At 40.2% G+C, this 15,429-nt stretch overlaps 2 protein-coding genes across 2 annotated transcripts; both read right to left on the bottom strand.

Annotated features, from left to right (window-relative positions):
• Positions 1-1,061: 1,061 nt before the first annotated feature.
• Positions 1,062-8,202, bottom strand: LOC130931991 (myc-associated zinc finger protein). The gene is made up of 7 exons (XM_057861316.1): positions 7,659-8,202; positions 6,183-6,312; positions 5,681-6,054; positions 5,112-5,371; positions 4,277-4,340; positions 4,036-4,207; positions 1,062-2,227 (listed from the first exon to the last, which is right to left on the bottom strand). Exons 1-7 carry the CDS (start codon positions 7,689-7,691, stop codon positions 1,923-1,925), a joined length of 1,338 nt encoding a protein of 445 aa, XP_057717299.1. The 5' UTR covers positions 7,692-8,202; the 3' UTR covers positions 1,062-1,922.
• Positions 8,203-9,006: 804 nt separating this feature from the next.
• cdipt (CDP-diacylglycerol--inositol 3-phosphatidyltransferase (phosphatidylinositol synthase)) lies at positions 9,007-15,407 on the bottom strand. The gene is made up of 6 exons (XM_057861329.1): positions 15,203-15,407; positions 10,629-10,763; positions 10,272-10,425; positions 10,111-10,192; positions 9,929-10,010; positions 9,007-9,844 (listed from the first exon to the last, which is right to left on the bottom strand). Exons 1-6 carry the CDS (start codon positions 15,243-15,245, stop codon positions 9,699-9,701), a joined length of 642 nt encoding a protein of 213 aa, XP_057717312.1. The 5' UTR covers positions 15,246-15,407; the 3' UTR covers positions 9,007-9,698.
• Positions 15,408-15,429: the final 22 nt, after the last annotated feature.

Genomic DNA, 15,429 nt, shown 5'->3' on the forward strand with positions numbered 1-15,429 from the left:
TTTCACTAGAATTCTGCAAAGATGGCAGAGCAACAAAAGAAACCAAACGTTTTGTCCGAGGAGGAAAAAAAAAAGGCCAACAAGATCGAAGGACACTCAAAAACAGTTGCCCAGCTTTCACTCACTGGCGCAACATCAGCCGAACTCAACAGCTTTGACGAGGCAGGTGGTTGGCCACACTAAGCCACATGGTTGCTAACCTTCATATGCTATTGTTTAGCTGTAACTGGATTAATTACCTTATTACTATACAACTTTCACAAAGCCGCTGGAAAGATAAATGTCGTTTAATCCATCTGCAGGCAACCGGGAGAGCATGATTTCACTATACTGTGCGGCAAAATACTACCACTTTTATCCACCGGCGTCGCTGAAATCAACCAAAACTGAAAAGTTACCTAGTGTTGCTTTAGTTCGATAAAACCTAACATTGTGATTTATAAGATGAATAATCCATTTATTTTCTGTCAAATTGATTTATTTTCATGAAAAGTGATCCTAGCGGAAGTTATAAAAAATGTAGAAACCTTATGATAAGAGCCTATTTCTGTTAAAATGCACTACCTTGTCAGGAGGATATACGCAGATTAACCGGCTCACAATTTACATGTTGTGAGACTTTTGTTAACATATGGTCAAATTTGGAAATACAGTAAAACTCCCTCTGTCACATTACATTAACAACCCCAAGTGAAAATCCGCCAAGTACGAATACATCCTCATAACATTTACTGGACTTCATTTTTTTCAAGGTCATTAAATATTTTAAAACAACACATTCACACTTAAACACATATTGAGAGTGCAAGAGCAATTAATAATTAAAAAAAATATCATACAAAGTGTAAAAAAAAAAAAAAAAACTTTAAAAACAAACTCGAAGCAGGCTATATCGAGTGTTTACTGTAGTCAATTGTGTAGCATCAGATTGTGATGTTATGTCAAAATGGGTGACAATATGGCGACTTCTCCTGACACTGTTCACACTTGAGTCTTTTTGGCCCTGGTTGGTTCTGCTGAAGACAATAATATTAGCTAAGAAACTTTGACAACAAAGAAAGTTAATTTTTCCGCATTTAATACACTGAACGATCATCAATATGCACGAGCACGGAATAAAGATTACAGTATTAGATGGAAGGAGATCTGGCCATCAAAATTCCATTTATAATTTGTTTTTTTCCACCAATTTTTAAAAAAATGTTTTCTCTGGTCACTATAAAAAAATAATCAACATCATAATAAATTAGAGGTTCATGTTTTTATCTGAATTTACATAACTGCATGAAAGATTTTTATCCAGAATTGTTGACTTGTCAATATTTTTTTTGATATCATTTTTTTCTGGTCAGTGGAAAAACATCTACATTCACATTGAATTTCTTCTTTTTTTTTTAAATTCAACATAATTTTTTTGCATACCATTTTATACTCTATTTTGGGGAGAAGTTGAATTCATCTCAGAGTTTTGGGAGAAAAGTTTACTCATAAATTTTGTAGATTTTGAATGAACTTTTTCAGCTGTTAAATTATGTTGCACTAAATGTTTGGAGCGTTTTTTTCCGATCAAAAAATTTCAAATGTGTAAATATTGCCGGTAAATAAATTTTAACAAAATTGCAACTAAGATGGCGTTGATGTACTTCCATATTATTTGACCACTGAGGGAGCTATAAAGTACAGATGAAATTCATCATTGGGCGCATTCAATGTTGATGTACAAAAAGTGCACACACACGCAAACACACAGGCTGAAAATCTCATCATCAGCGCAACACACATACCTTGAAATCCACGGAATGTTGACAGATTAAAAACAGGAATTTATACAAAGTCTGTTGAGTCTTTTTCACTATCCAAGTTTTCACAAAGAAGCGTTATCATGACGTAATCATTGGTTTGCCCTGCCTGCCCAACACGTGCTAGCTGTGCGTCTGTGCGCTAATGCCAGAGCAGTCAGTCATCAGCATCCCGCCGCCAGCACCACTGGAAGGGGCGTCGCCCACGGGGCCGGCCCCGCCTGGGTCGCTCTCCGCCTGGTTGGCGTGCGTGCCCATGTGACCCTGTAGCTGGGTGGTGGTCTTGCACTGCACGCCGCACAGCTGGCACAGGAGTACTCCGCCCGGCCCGGCGCCGCCGAAGCTGCCCCGGGCGCCGCCGCTCTCCTTCCACTCCTGGCCATGGTGCTTCTGGGCGTGGACCCGCAAGTACGTCAGCGTGGTGAAGCCTGCCAATTGCAAACAGTATCATGTAAATAGAAAGTTGTAAATTTGACATTATTATTTGATATAAACGTGCAACGTATGATTATTTTCAGAGTTGACTATCGTAATTTTCGGACTATAAGGCACACTTGACTATAAGCCACCACCCACCAAATTTGACACAATAAAGGAATTTGTTCATAGATAAGCCGTACTGGACGAGAAGCTGCAGATGTCCTGTATTATTGGATATTTACACCAAAAGAAGATTAACTAGTAACACTTTATTTGACAGTGGCATCTTAAGACTTTCATGAGACCAAATGAACCACCATGAAGCTTTGAACCAATTGGCTACAAAGCTTCATTGCTTCAAGAAGCTTCATTTGACCATCACTGCTCCCTTGGAGGAGACATTAAACCTTTGTTGCCACCTGCTGTCAACACTTGTTGTCCAACATGCCTCCTAGCTTGCATTGCAGTGCTACAGGTGTAAATAACAATCAAAATTCATGTTCTGTGCTAACTTCTTCAGTTACTGTTCCAGTTTTTTCATTAATTGCAAGTTATGGTATTTGGTAACACTTTATTTGACAGTGGCGCTATAAGACTATCCTAAGACCATCGTAATTACGACATGACACTGCCATGGGCATTAATGAATACTTATGACACATGTCATTTTGTGTTATCAGGAAAATTATCTCACTTTTGAATGAATGTAAAAGATCCGAGCTGGACATAAATGGAGTTAGTGACATAATTTGCCTGACGATACTTACTGACATCTGTTATAAGCATTCATTAATGCCCATTATGGTGTCATAGTTATGACTGTCTTATGGCAGTCTTATGACACCGTTGTCAAATAAAGTGCAACCTATTAACCTAATTAAATCAACAAATAAGCCCACACTGAACTATAAGACGTATGATTTAAAATGAGGCAAAAAAGTAGTTGCTTATAGTCCAACAATTACGGTGATCACCAATTATCTTTGCAATGAAGTGTGGACTAATATGGTCAGTTACATATAAATCACACGTTCTATACTGTTCTAATACCTGAACATTTTAGCGAGAAACACGCATTAGAACCAAAAATTATATGCTGAGAAAAGTTAGTAACTTTTTATTCATTACAATATCACTGGTCTACAAAAGCTTGGAAAATATCTGCTTCAGACATAAAAAAGACTAAATCGTACTTGCTGTTGGATGGATTGGAAAATAAAACATTTTATTGCTGGTTGCCGGAAGGATTGAAGATATTTAATGTTGGTTAGTTTTAATAATATCAGTTTTACTATTTGCTGTGTTTGCCACCGCTTATGAAATGTGTCTACATTAGTGTGTTTTATTCACTTCCAAAACAGCATTTTTATTCATTACAATTCACCTAAATTTCTTGGATTTTCACTTCGGACAGATACTGCATCTAAAAAACTAAAGACAATTAACACATTTGACCTGATTTTCCTTTTCAGTGACCCAAATTTAGCAAAGTTTCACTACTTTTATCCAGGAAACATTTTCTTTGTTGACCAGCGTAATCAGTCTGCTTTCATAGAGAAGATTTTTTTCTTTAGCCTAACAGCATAATTGCAGAAGCCATATTTTTGCCAAATTGAGATTTATGCATAATGTTACACTCGTACCACTGCTGCATGATCAATTATGCTAGCTAACAACACTAATTATGCAATTAAGCTAACTGTTATTTTTTAAGAGCCTCAAAAACAGGATTTCGATCATTTTTATGCCAATAATACCTCCAAACCATTAATCGACTATCAAAATAGTTTTTGATTAGGACTAGCACGCATCTCACTTCGGTTGCAGAGGTGGCAGGCGTGGTGCTGCGACTGGTTGTGGACCCTCATGTGGTCGGTGATGTAGGCGGCCGACAGGAGTTTCCCACAGATGTGACAAGGTACCTTCTCCTCGTGGCGAATCAGGTGCGCGCGCAGGCGGTCACGCGTGGCGAATGCCGACGTGCACGTCTGCAGAAAAAGCATCGCCAGCGGTGAGCGCACCGTCAGGCGGAATTCCGACAGTGTGGGCGGACCTACCGTGCACTTGAAGGGTCTCTCTGTGGAGTGAACCTGACGCACGTGACTGTTGAGGTGATCCGGCCTGAACAAAGACAAACACTCAAGTCAGAATGGCCAATTTCAGGACGACACCATCCAGTACTGGTACTTAGGACAATGATACGATATTTGCCGATACTACAAAGTCTGCCAGGATTCAGGTCACGAACCTTGAATCAACTCATTAGAATATTATGTACACATTGAAGACAATTAGTTCCATTTCACCTAAACCAATAAAAAAATACAATGCAATATGTAACATTTCAGATATTTCAATGAAAAGCATTCATTTGAACACAACGGTTTATCGAAAAGATGACCATGTTTTTTTGTTTCAACCCATTTCATTGGATCATTGCTTAACCAATTCATGTATCGATCCAAATCCATGTACTGTAACAATGCTATTAGACAGTCTTATTACCCTTATGAAAAATGAAAGATGTTAATCTTATTAATATTCGTAAATGATCAAAATGTGATATTTGAGAAAATTGGGTTTTTATAGTTCCGATAACACTGTATTTTTAGTCATACTCAATGACTTTTTGTGCATTGTTTATGTCTCCAGTTCTTATTTCCAGCTAAAATATTATGCCCAGAGTATTGTAACAGTAAAGAACATGCGTTTCATAAACAAGCCTATTCACTGAACATAATCAGTGATTAGTCAACTATCAATATAATCATTTGTGGTAGCCCTAATCTCTGTACTTGGGGAAAAAAAGTGTCTCTCGCAATGTTTTAAAATAACAAAGAGTTTTCTCCAGTTGCCCAATTATCTATTGCATGCGACTGAATTCATGTTTACCGCGAGAAGGCCTTGGCGCAGTGCGGGCACACGTAGGGCTTCTCGACGCCGCCCTGGTGCGATCGCACGTGGTAGCTCATGCGGTCTTTCCTCTTGAAGCGCTGCTGGCACACAGGGCACGAGTACGGCTTCTCGTCCGAGTGCGACAGCCGGTGGCGGTTCAGGTGGTAGACGTCACGGAAGGCTTTTCCGCAAGCCTCGCACGCGTGGTTCTTGCGAACCTGGTTGGCAGGCGGCGTGGCGACGGGGGGGATGGCGTCCTGTGGGCATGAAATCATGTTGTTGCACGGAAATACTCAATTTTGTCACTACTTGTTCCCGCATCTTCATTGTGATTCTTATAGTATTGTTACCATACTAACATTTTTAACTCGATATTGACACTCCAAAAAATATTCGATACTTCATAAATGAAAAGGCTAACATCAAACGTTAACTCTTCCTGCTTCACCATTGGTAATCATTCTTTTTGACGAGAAAAAAAAATCCTCAAATTGCCCAAAAATTAACGGAAAATGACCCAAAATTTATATCCCTAGATTCGTGTAAAGCTAAGACCTGGCACTCACCTGCTCCACGGCGCTCACCGTCGCTGCCGGGGTGGGCAGTGGGAGCGGTGCGGCCACAGCAACGGTCACCGGCGCAACGCTCACTGGTACAACCGTCACTGGGGTGACAGTCACCGGGGCAACGGTGACCTGTTGTCCGGTATTGGGGAGGGCGTCCGGCTCCGGGGCCTGTGGGGGCAGGGTGAGCTGGAGGAGGGAGAGGGGGATGCTCTGTTTAGGAGGGGGCTTGCCCTCATCGCGGGTGGCTCGATCCTTCATCTTGACGCCCGTGTGGACCGACTGGTGGCGCCGCAGGTTGTAGCTGTTCTTGAACTCCTTGTTGCATGTCGCGCAAATGTGGGCGGGGCGTGACGGTTTGGGTGGCGAAACTTTCACTGCGGGGGAGGCGGGGCATCTTAAATTCAGTTGTCATATTTGGTTGTATCTAGCTTTAACCTCATTCAGGCACTCGTAAGCCAATGTAGCACTACTTTTTTATGTGTGTTTAGGGGCAGAGCCTCACCAGGAAGCGGTTCCTCGCTGAGGGCAGCCGTATCCACAGTGGAAGGGGGCGTGACCAGGTGATCGGCGCTCAGATCGGGCAGAAGCTCCGCTTGCAGGGGCGCCTCCTGCTGGCCTGGAGTTGATGGTGACTGGCCACAAAAGAACAGAATCATGAAGACCAACAATGTAGAGTGGCTGATTATTCGACAAACTGGCAATTAATCGGTGATCAAATTAATGTACAATTGTTTGATTGTAGATTAGTCATTTAGAGACATTATTGACCTAAAAATGGCACTTTGTTATTCAATTTTCATATAATGCTGCTAAACCAATCAGTGTCTGATCAATGTATCACGATTAAATTTTAATTAAGTATCTATTATTGAGTAAGTAAATATTCCTTTTTTATTTTGGTTAGGAGGTTATTCATTATTTAACCCTTTGATGCAGAAATTATAATTTATTTTCGCAAAAGTTTTTATTGTATTCATATAGGGCAGGGGTCTCAAACTTGTACCTCTAAAGCCTGAGGGACCATATTTTGCAGCCCGCATTGGACAATCAAATGTAGTATTTGTGTAAATATACAGGTTTTAAACAAGATGAATTAGTTGATGGATAGATTTTTGGGGGGGTTATATATTAATTTAAAAAATGCAATTAAAAAATCTGCAAGTTATACAAAGTACTATATAGATAATTGTAAATACAATAAATTAAAAACTAATTAAAATGTCTATCAATAAATGAAAACAAATTGTAATCAACTGAAGTAAGAAGAATAAAGACACTTTGCTCAGGGTTTTTATTCATTTTTGTTTTTTTGACCTCACAGAACTTAACTATTTGACTGCCATGGACGGCAATAGACATCCAATCCATTTTAAAAGGGAGGTGCCGGAAACGATCGGACGATCGCTTCCAGCACCCTCCCATTTCCAGTTGAAGTGGACTGGACGTCTAGTCCCATCATTAGGTTTTCAATATCAATTTCCCATTTTACTAACTACCATACCACATATTCTGACCTGTGCTGGCAGTGAATGAGTTAAGCTACCATTAACTTTTGAATAAACGTTCATCTTAATGACCACAGTCCCTCATAGGGCTAAATAGGAAAAAAAACGGGACTAAATACTGTATTCGCTTTTTTGTGTAACAGCTGTGGATGATGATCCGAATAAAATGACTTGCAGAAATAGCCAAGATGCACCGTAATAATTCTGTAAGAACAATAATTTATAGGAACTTCACCATAATTTCAGCGCATATTAATTAAAAAAACATGGAATGTATCAATTGAATGACGATAGTATCGTATAAAATCCTGGCTCTGCCCCTTGTCAAAAAGATACACCTGGACGCAGGAGGGGTGGTGGGTGCAAACCTTCCTGACCCCAGTGTGACCCCCCCCCCCCCCCCCCATCCCTTTCCTTTCCCATCCGCTCACCCCCACCCCAAACCGAAAGTGAAACAAAGCACTTTGCCTCACCTGAAAGAGGAAATTGCTCCACGAAGTATCCATGCTGCTAGCGGCCAGCGAGCAGCCGGCAGGCCGCCTGGAGGCTTCCTCGGCCGGCCCCGGAACAAACGAACGCTCGCTGCTAAATCACTACAAAATGATTAATCCTAATAATACGTTTGCTTCTATCGGCACGTTCTGCTTCTTCTTGACTACTTTGCCGCAGACGAGATGAATGTATATGCGCCCAAAAGAAAAACGTGCATTCCTGCTCCAATTGTGCCTTTTAAACAATTTTAAACAAAATGTCTGCTGTCAAAAATGCTGCATGCAAAATATCAATAATTTGATGGAGATGATGATGTGTGATGTAAACGTGCTAATGATGGCCAGCAGACATTTTGTAGCGAAAGCTCCGGAAGAGGCCTTCCCGCGGGATACAAGCCTCGGGCTCGCGTAGCGCTCCTTCCCCGCCTAGGAAGCTCCAGGTCGGCCACGGTTCCCGTTTCCGCATCGGTGTTTGAATGGCCGGGATGACATCTTTTTTCCCCCTCCCCACAGTGCGTCCCTCTCGCCCTCCCTCCCTCGCCGTCCTTCTCTCACCCCCCGCCTTTTTTTCTATCTCGTCTTGTCCCGCGGCGTCGTTGGGGCTTTAAAGGGAACGTATTCTCTCACGGTTGCCTTCTCCTAAAGCGACGAGTAAAACGCCGAAATTTGGGGCGCGAAACCCCACGAAGAACTCCGCTCTGCCGCACTCCGCCCTTGCCGCTGTTTTGTTTGCGTCGATAACAAATAGACGAACGGCATCGGGTGGTTCTTAAGCATGCACGCTTCAAATTATACAACGCTCTGGTGGTAAAACGGGTCAAATGTTTTCGAGTTCCGACTATGCGACAACAGCTGGACCACCGAAGCTGCGCTCCCGCCACAGTCCGTCCGCAAAACGCAAATTTCCGCATTTCTCATTGCGAATCGGTGGGGTCCGAATTTAGCTACGGGTAGCTAACCCCAAACAAATAAATGCTTTGTCATGTTGGCAAATACTTTGGATACATTAGTGATAACTCCCGAGTTGCCGACAATAGACGTCCAATTTATTTGAATTATGTCGACGAAATATTTAATGAGTATTTGCTTTGGTAGTTAGTAAAATGAAAATTTAGATTTAAAAACAAATTGACTGCAATATACGTCCAATACATTTAAAATAGATATTGTATTCAGTGTGTTGTACTGAGTCAAATTGGAATTTAGATTAAAAACACCCATTGACAGCAGAAGACGTCCCATCTATATTAACAGTTTAACTTTACTGTTTAGGCCTTCCATTAGAAATCATCAAGTTGTGGTTTTTACATAACTCGACACAGTTACAATGAAAGCTTCTGTTTTTATTTTTGCTCTGTATTCAACCACCCGGGAGCAAAATGAAGCAGAAATACAAGTCCTTTATAATACACTTACAGCAGTAAACACGTGTCTTCTCTACTAATACATTCAGCACATTATTTGTATTTTGCCACCCAAAAAAAAAGCAACACAAGTGGAAAAAAAAAAACACAAATGATGCCTGGTGCCACAGAAACAGCTATAAACTAAAAATATTTTTAAAATATAGCATTCTTTAGAGGCATTTTTTACATGATCAGCTGTCACTTGTGTTCACTTTAATTCTTGTTGCCCGGGGATCAATTCGGGCCCGTACAGCAATATTTTGCGGCTCCTCGTCCACATCAAAGTTTAGTGTTTTGCAACCGTCACCTTTTTATACAGCTTGTAGCTCGTACTCATGAGTTTTGTTTGCCATCAAGTTAGCAGCATTAGTCACTCGATAGAAACCGAAGTGCCATTGAATAAAAAGGAAATATTTGCAGTCTTCACCCAGAGTACGTTTCCATGTTTTTACATGATAGTTATTGTGTCCCATTTCACATTTAAAAGCAACGCAAGTGATCCCATTACAGAACATTAACGCTAGAAATAAAATTCAAAGAAATATCAGGGCCCAACCATGGCAGCAGCACCAATTTTGGTCAAATGAGGTCACAGCTTCGGAGAGACGTCACGTTCTCACTGTGACTTCCCGGCGGCGGCACGCCGGGCTGCCACGTCTATAGCAGCCATATTCTGAGACGCCGTTACCAGGTGGACCAAACTGATGGAAGACTTGAGTGCACACACCACTCCGCTCGCCACAAGTAGGATGTATAGCAGCCCTAAATAATTGGTGAGTCATTGACAATCAGAATAATAATTTTTAGCAACCTTAGCACACATTAAGACAAGTGCATGAAAGTTACCGCTTGGTTCTTCTAAGTGGTGAAGGATGTAGAGCAGGCAGAAGAAGAGCTCATTTCCCATACACATCACGAACAGAAACACCTGTGCAAACAGACATTTCAATTAGAACCATGCAGTGCTTCATGTTTAATGGGAAAGAAAAAAAAAAAAGTTAGCCAAAGTGTGTGAATGTGCATGTGACCTTATTGGTGTAGTAGAGTCGTAAAAGCCAATTCCCGGAGAGGTCGATGCTCTTGTGGCTGGCCGAGCCTTTGACTGTGGAGCTGCGCACACGTACACATGGACTCGTAAGTAACAACCCAGAAAGGTCTGGGACTGTCAGACAGGAAGGGGCGGGCCGACCTGTGCAGGTGCAGCCAGTGACTGGCGATGTCCAAACACATGCTGAGCTGGAAGAGGAACAAGTACGATGGGTAGATAAGCGCCAGGTTGACCAGCAGGCACATGGTTGCGCAGCGGTCTGTTAGCATGTCCAGCATGGCTCCGAACTGCGTCGCTACATCATTACAAATGACAAAAGACTCATTGACGGCAATGGACGTCAGATCCATTTGAACTGGAAGTTGCTGCAAGCCCTTCTAGTTCAAATGGAACGGCTGCATTCCAAAACCGTAATGTCAATCAGAATACTGCATTTTGACAAGCTACATTGATCTTTTAGAAAAGGAAAAAAAAGAGGATTTGGTCTCGAATCCATACACTGGTTGAGCGCACGTGCGGCATGGCCGTCGAAGGCATCCAGGAGAGCGCTAAGCATGTAGCAGAAAAAGGCGGGAAACGGGCAGCATGGCATCAGGAAAAAGGACACCAGCGCCAGAACGATACGGGCGTAACCTGTATGCAAATAAACAAAAATTCACATTAGTGTTGTTTTTCCACTGTGTTCATACATGGAAAAGAATATAACATAGACAATGTAACCTGTCCTTTAAAAAAAACAAAAAACATTTGAACTATTCTGTTTTAAACGTGGCAGTTGTACAAGGTTGTATATGAATCTGCATATTCCGTGCTCACAAAAACATGATCATGATTGTGTCATTTCTGCATTCTGTCAAACTCCAAAAAACTTACAAATTTTTTCTATCCCGGTAGTTTCTAAGGGTGTAGCGGTACATGTATTTGTATTCAACCGTTTCGGTACATGGTGCTCGGTTCGGAACTGAGGTGTACCGAACGAGTTTCTGACGTAATGTAAGCCTTACTTTTCGAGGCTGTGAGTCGATCGGGTTACAGTTTCTTTGTGTGGATTATATTTACTCCGTCTTCTCTACTATAATGAGGACCAACACGGCAGGACAGTATAACCCAGAAACGTCAACGGTGTGACAACGTGGCCGCCGCAAGAACGCAGTGAAATGCGGGCGTTAAAGTAAATCAGCCAATGCACACCAGTTGCAGTGCGGCCGCATGTTAGACGCGTCCTAGAAGCGGCTCAATACGACGCATGCGAAAAGAACGGCAGAGTTTATTATGTGACGTGAGACGCGACCCTCCTGCATCAATACTACTACCGGTAGCTAGGGCAGACCGGAAGTCACTCGTGTTAGAATACGGTGGATCCGGTCAATTTTCAAACTAATATGCAATCGTAACCCCCTTTTTGAGTCCATCAGATCTCTTGAGTGGTAGATCGGGGCACAGTTGACTTGTCTTTGTTGATTTACTGCTGTCTTCTCTGCTATAATAATAACCAACAAGGCCCTGTGTTCAATACAAAACCCTCCTACCACAACAAAACAAGTAGGAACTAATATTCACATAGGAACTAAAGTTATATAACATAAAATATACAATATAAATGAATACTACATCACATTTGTAAAATATAAACACATAATAAAATAATAGCCTACTTAAATAAAATAAATTGAAATGAGCTAAAAACACCTGTATTAAATAATAAGAATAATACACAGGTCCTGCTTACACAATTAAATTTATGAATTTCTGTCTGGGGCTTTAACTTGAGAAAATCCACCAATAAAGCTTTTGAAAACCGTTCATAAGGGAAAAAAAGATTCATTGAGGCATTTCATTTGTAAAATACATGTTAAAATCTTTGTCATTGGGATTGCTTTTCTCTTTAGCACAGGACTTCTTTTTTCCTCTTTCTTTCAGAAAGAAAGCTGACCAATACGCGGGGTCTGAAAGGCAAATTGTCGTTAGATTATCTTTAAATACCCTCTACTTTTTGAGCAGAATTCTAGCTTTGTATAGTCTAATGTTCCTATTGTTGAAAGCACAAAGGTGTGTAATAAACAACAAGCACATTTATATTTTGCAATTTTTTTTTTCTTACTGTAGCGTAAATGATCCGAACCGTGATCTCAAAACCGAGGTATGTAACGAACCGAGATTTTTGTGTACCGTTACACTACTTGTTTCTATAAACACTAAAAGACTTAATGTTCACATCTTTCACTACGCTAATAAAGTCACGTTTCCTTCTCATTTCAAAGCATTTGGTTTTTCTGCATGATATTCGACCCCAGGTGTTAAACTGGAGGTATATCCAGCCCACCACATCTCTTTGTGTGGCCTTCGAAAGTACTATATGCATTGAGTTTATGTTTATTGCTAAAACACCAAAATTGCTTATTGTTTTAACTATTATTCAAGATACTGCCAGTATTTTATCAACCCCCTTTTAAAATTGAACATTATGGCACAATTTGTGATGCACCCAACATGCCTATTCTAGACCCTCAGTGACTTCTATTTGTCAATTTCCAGTCTGCAAACAGGATTTATCAAAAAGAAAATGCAAATATAGACTCACGGTGAATCTATTTAAACGTTAAATTTATTTTTAAAAAATAATTTACTGTCGTAGAATACTCATTTATGAATACTATGACTTGACTGCCATTGTTTCAAGGTGTAAATGCATAACTATATTTAACCCAAAACAAATGCAAATTCAGACCAATCCTGTTGGATTATTAAAAATTAAATAAATAGTGCAGTTCTTCTAATGTTTTTTTAAGTGCATATAGCATACCTGTCAACCTGAGGTCGTTGGCAAGCTTACAAATAGTGACAAATGCCTTTACAAATTGGTGACTAATCTTACAACGTTTTGAATAGCGTGCAATATGAAACAAAAATAAAACTCAATTTATAAAATAATATGAATTTATTGGTAATATTGTCACATATAACCTGATGCAATCAAAGAACAATATCTTCAGCTACATCATGATTAATAAAATTTAACAGGGACTTTTGTTATAATTGTATGTAGCACTTTTGGCAATTTCTATCACGTCTTTGATGGCTGCACTTCAGCTCGCAATTCAGTTTGACTTGAAGGTAGTTCATTAGCATGTCCAATTATAAATTAAAAAGGTCAATTGATAAAATTGACAGGTATGCAAGTTGTACGGCAGCGGTCTCAAACCGACTCCACAAAGGGCCGCAGTGGGTCCTGGTTTTTGTTCCAACAGATCCAGCACAAACAGTTCAACCAATGAGGTTTCTACTAACATAAGCAGCACCTGATTGCAATCAACTGATTACACTTGTAAGAAACCAGATTGGTGAAAAGGTATTTGTCTCGTTTGGTTGGAATGAAATCCAGTACCCCCTGCGGCCCTTTGAGGACCGGTTTGAGACCACTGTTGTACGGTTTCAGCATGAGCACTGATTTTTAAATGTGTACGTCGTACGTTCAAAATCTGTACGTTTTTCGTGGGGTTTTTTTTCTCCGTTCGTATTTATCATACTTGTCAAGTTGTACGGTTTCAGCGTAATTTGTACACGTGACCACTGATTTTTAAACGTGTACGCTGTACGTTCAAAATCTGTGCATTTTTAGTGCATTACGTTATTTTGTCTTCGCTCGGATTTTGTCACCGTTTCGGCAACGAGACAATGTGCGTAACTACGCGTTACTACGTTGGTTGAATGTCGCGAGAAAAGTCACAGACACGGAGAAAGAAGACCGGGAGTGAGAAGAGTTTTCTGACGCTGTTGCAAACGCGAGGCTAGGCGGCTCCAATATTTCCTGACTGTAGCCGACATCCTACAATCTACGCCCACTTGATGCTACACTAGATATCACATGCATATAACACTAAATAAGAATCTCAGAAAGGTTCTGTTGTAGTGAACCTTCTTAGCGAACCTAACTTTTTATCTAAAATACTCCTATATCGGCAAAATCTTGACTTTAATCTATCTTTAAATGTGAAAACAGTTTAAAAACTTAGACATATGGAAAGTAGACGGAAGGGAACTAATGCAAAAACTGGAGCCATTTTAACAACTTTAACAGTTGATTCAAAACATTAAATGCCATCCAAACGTAGCAAAGGTTACTATGTTTTTGAAATGTTTTTGAATGAAAGGTAACACCAGTTACATTGCTAAGTAACTAATTACCTCTTACATTCAGGTAACTGAGTTACTAACTCAATTACTTTTTGGGAGAAGTAATTTGTAACCAATTAATTACATTTTTTAAAAGTAAGATTAGCAACATTGGTCATAATGATGAAGTCTGCAGAATGAAAATTGACGAAAGCGGAGATTTTATTCTTCCAATTTGTTGCCGAACACAATTTGCCTGCAACTATTGATCACTTCTCAGAATTAGCAAATGTTCCCTGATTCAAAGATGGCATCGGTAAGATAATTTTCTCAAACTACCTTTTTAATTTATCATTTGACACGCTAACGAACTACCTTCCAGTCAAACTAAATTGCGAGCTGAGTTGCCATGAAGTGCAGCCATCAAAAGATGTGATAGAAATTGCCAAAAGTGCTACATACAATTATAACAAAAGTCACTGTTAAATATGAGTAATCATGATGTCGCTGAAGATATTGTTCTTGGATTGCACCAGGTTATATGTGACAATATTACCAATAAATTCATATTATTAAAAAAAATAATTGAGTTTCATTTTTGTTTCATATTGCACGCTATACAAAACGTTGTAAGATTAGTCACCAATTTGTAGGGGCATTCGTCACTATTTGTAAGATTGCCAACGGCTTCGGGTTGACAGGTATGAACTTGACAGTTATGAAAATCCGAAAGGAGAAAAAAAAACGTAATGCACGAAAAACGTACATATTTTGAACGTACGGCGTACACATTTAAAAATCAGTGCTCACTTCTACAAATTACGCCGAAACCGTACAACTTGACAGGTATGCAAGGTCACTCCCAAGCAGTCCACAAGAAATTGTTAACTCTGTGTAGTTTTCTTTGACATTCCGTTTAGTAGCAGTTAGCATGGCAGCTAGCCGAGCCAAAAACTCACCGATCAGATTAGGAACGAAGAGGAAGATGTTTTCTTGAGTCATCTTTGCGTTTCAAGGTTGTCAGGTAGTAAATATTTTCTTTACATAAATATAAGTAAAGGTAGTAAATTTATGGCTAAATATTCGAAATGAGCTTGCTTGCGGAATGTTTCCACAAGTAGACGCTTCTCATCAAGTTCCCGCTCATGACCTCAAAACAGGACAGCTACTTCCTGTATTTGGAGGT

This window comes from Corythoichthys intestinalis, chromosome 16, assembly GCF_030265065.1.
Source record: "Corythoichthys intestinalis isolate RoL2023-P3 chromosome 16, ASM3026506v1, whole genome shotgun sequence".
In the NCBI taxonomy this organism is placed as follows: domain Eukaryota; kingdom Metazoa; phylum Chordata; class Actinopteri; order Syngnathiformes; family Syngnathidae; genus Corythoichthys; species Corythoichthys intestinalis.

Bases quoted from the DNA above. Each gene is read 5' to 3' on its own strand.
- LOC130931991 (XM_057861316.1), bottom strand. From the start codon at position 7,691: ATGGATACTTCGTGGAGCAATTTCCTCTTTCAG. The intron at 5,372-5,680 runs GTGAGTGCCAGG...TCATGCCCACAG, and splicing joins CGGTGAGCGCCGTGGAGCAG to GACGCCATCCCCCCCGTCGC. The intron at 4,208-4,276 runs GTAGGTCCGCCC...CTTTTTCTGCAG, and splicing joins AGAGACCCTTCAAGTGCACG to ACGTGCACGTCGGCATTCGC.
- cdipt (XM_057861329.1), bottom strand. From the start codon at position 15,245: ATGACTCAAGAAAACATCTTCCTCTTCGTTCCTAATCTGATCG. The intron at 10,011-10,110 runs GTCACATGCACA...CTGTTTGCACAG, and splicing joins GACTCTACTACACCAATAAG to GTGTTTCTGTTCGTGATGTG. The intron at 9,845-9,928 runs GTAACTTTCATG...CCAATTATTTAG, and splicing joins CCACTTAGAAGAACCAAGCG to GGCTGCTATACATCCTACTT.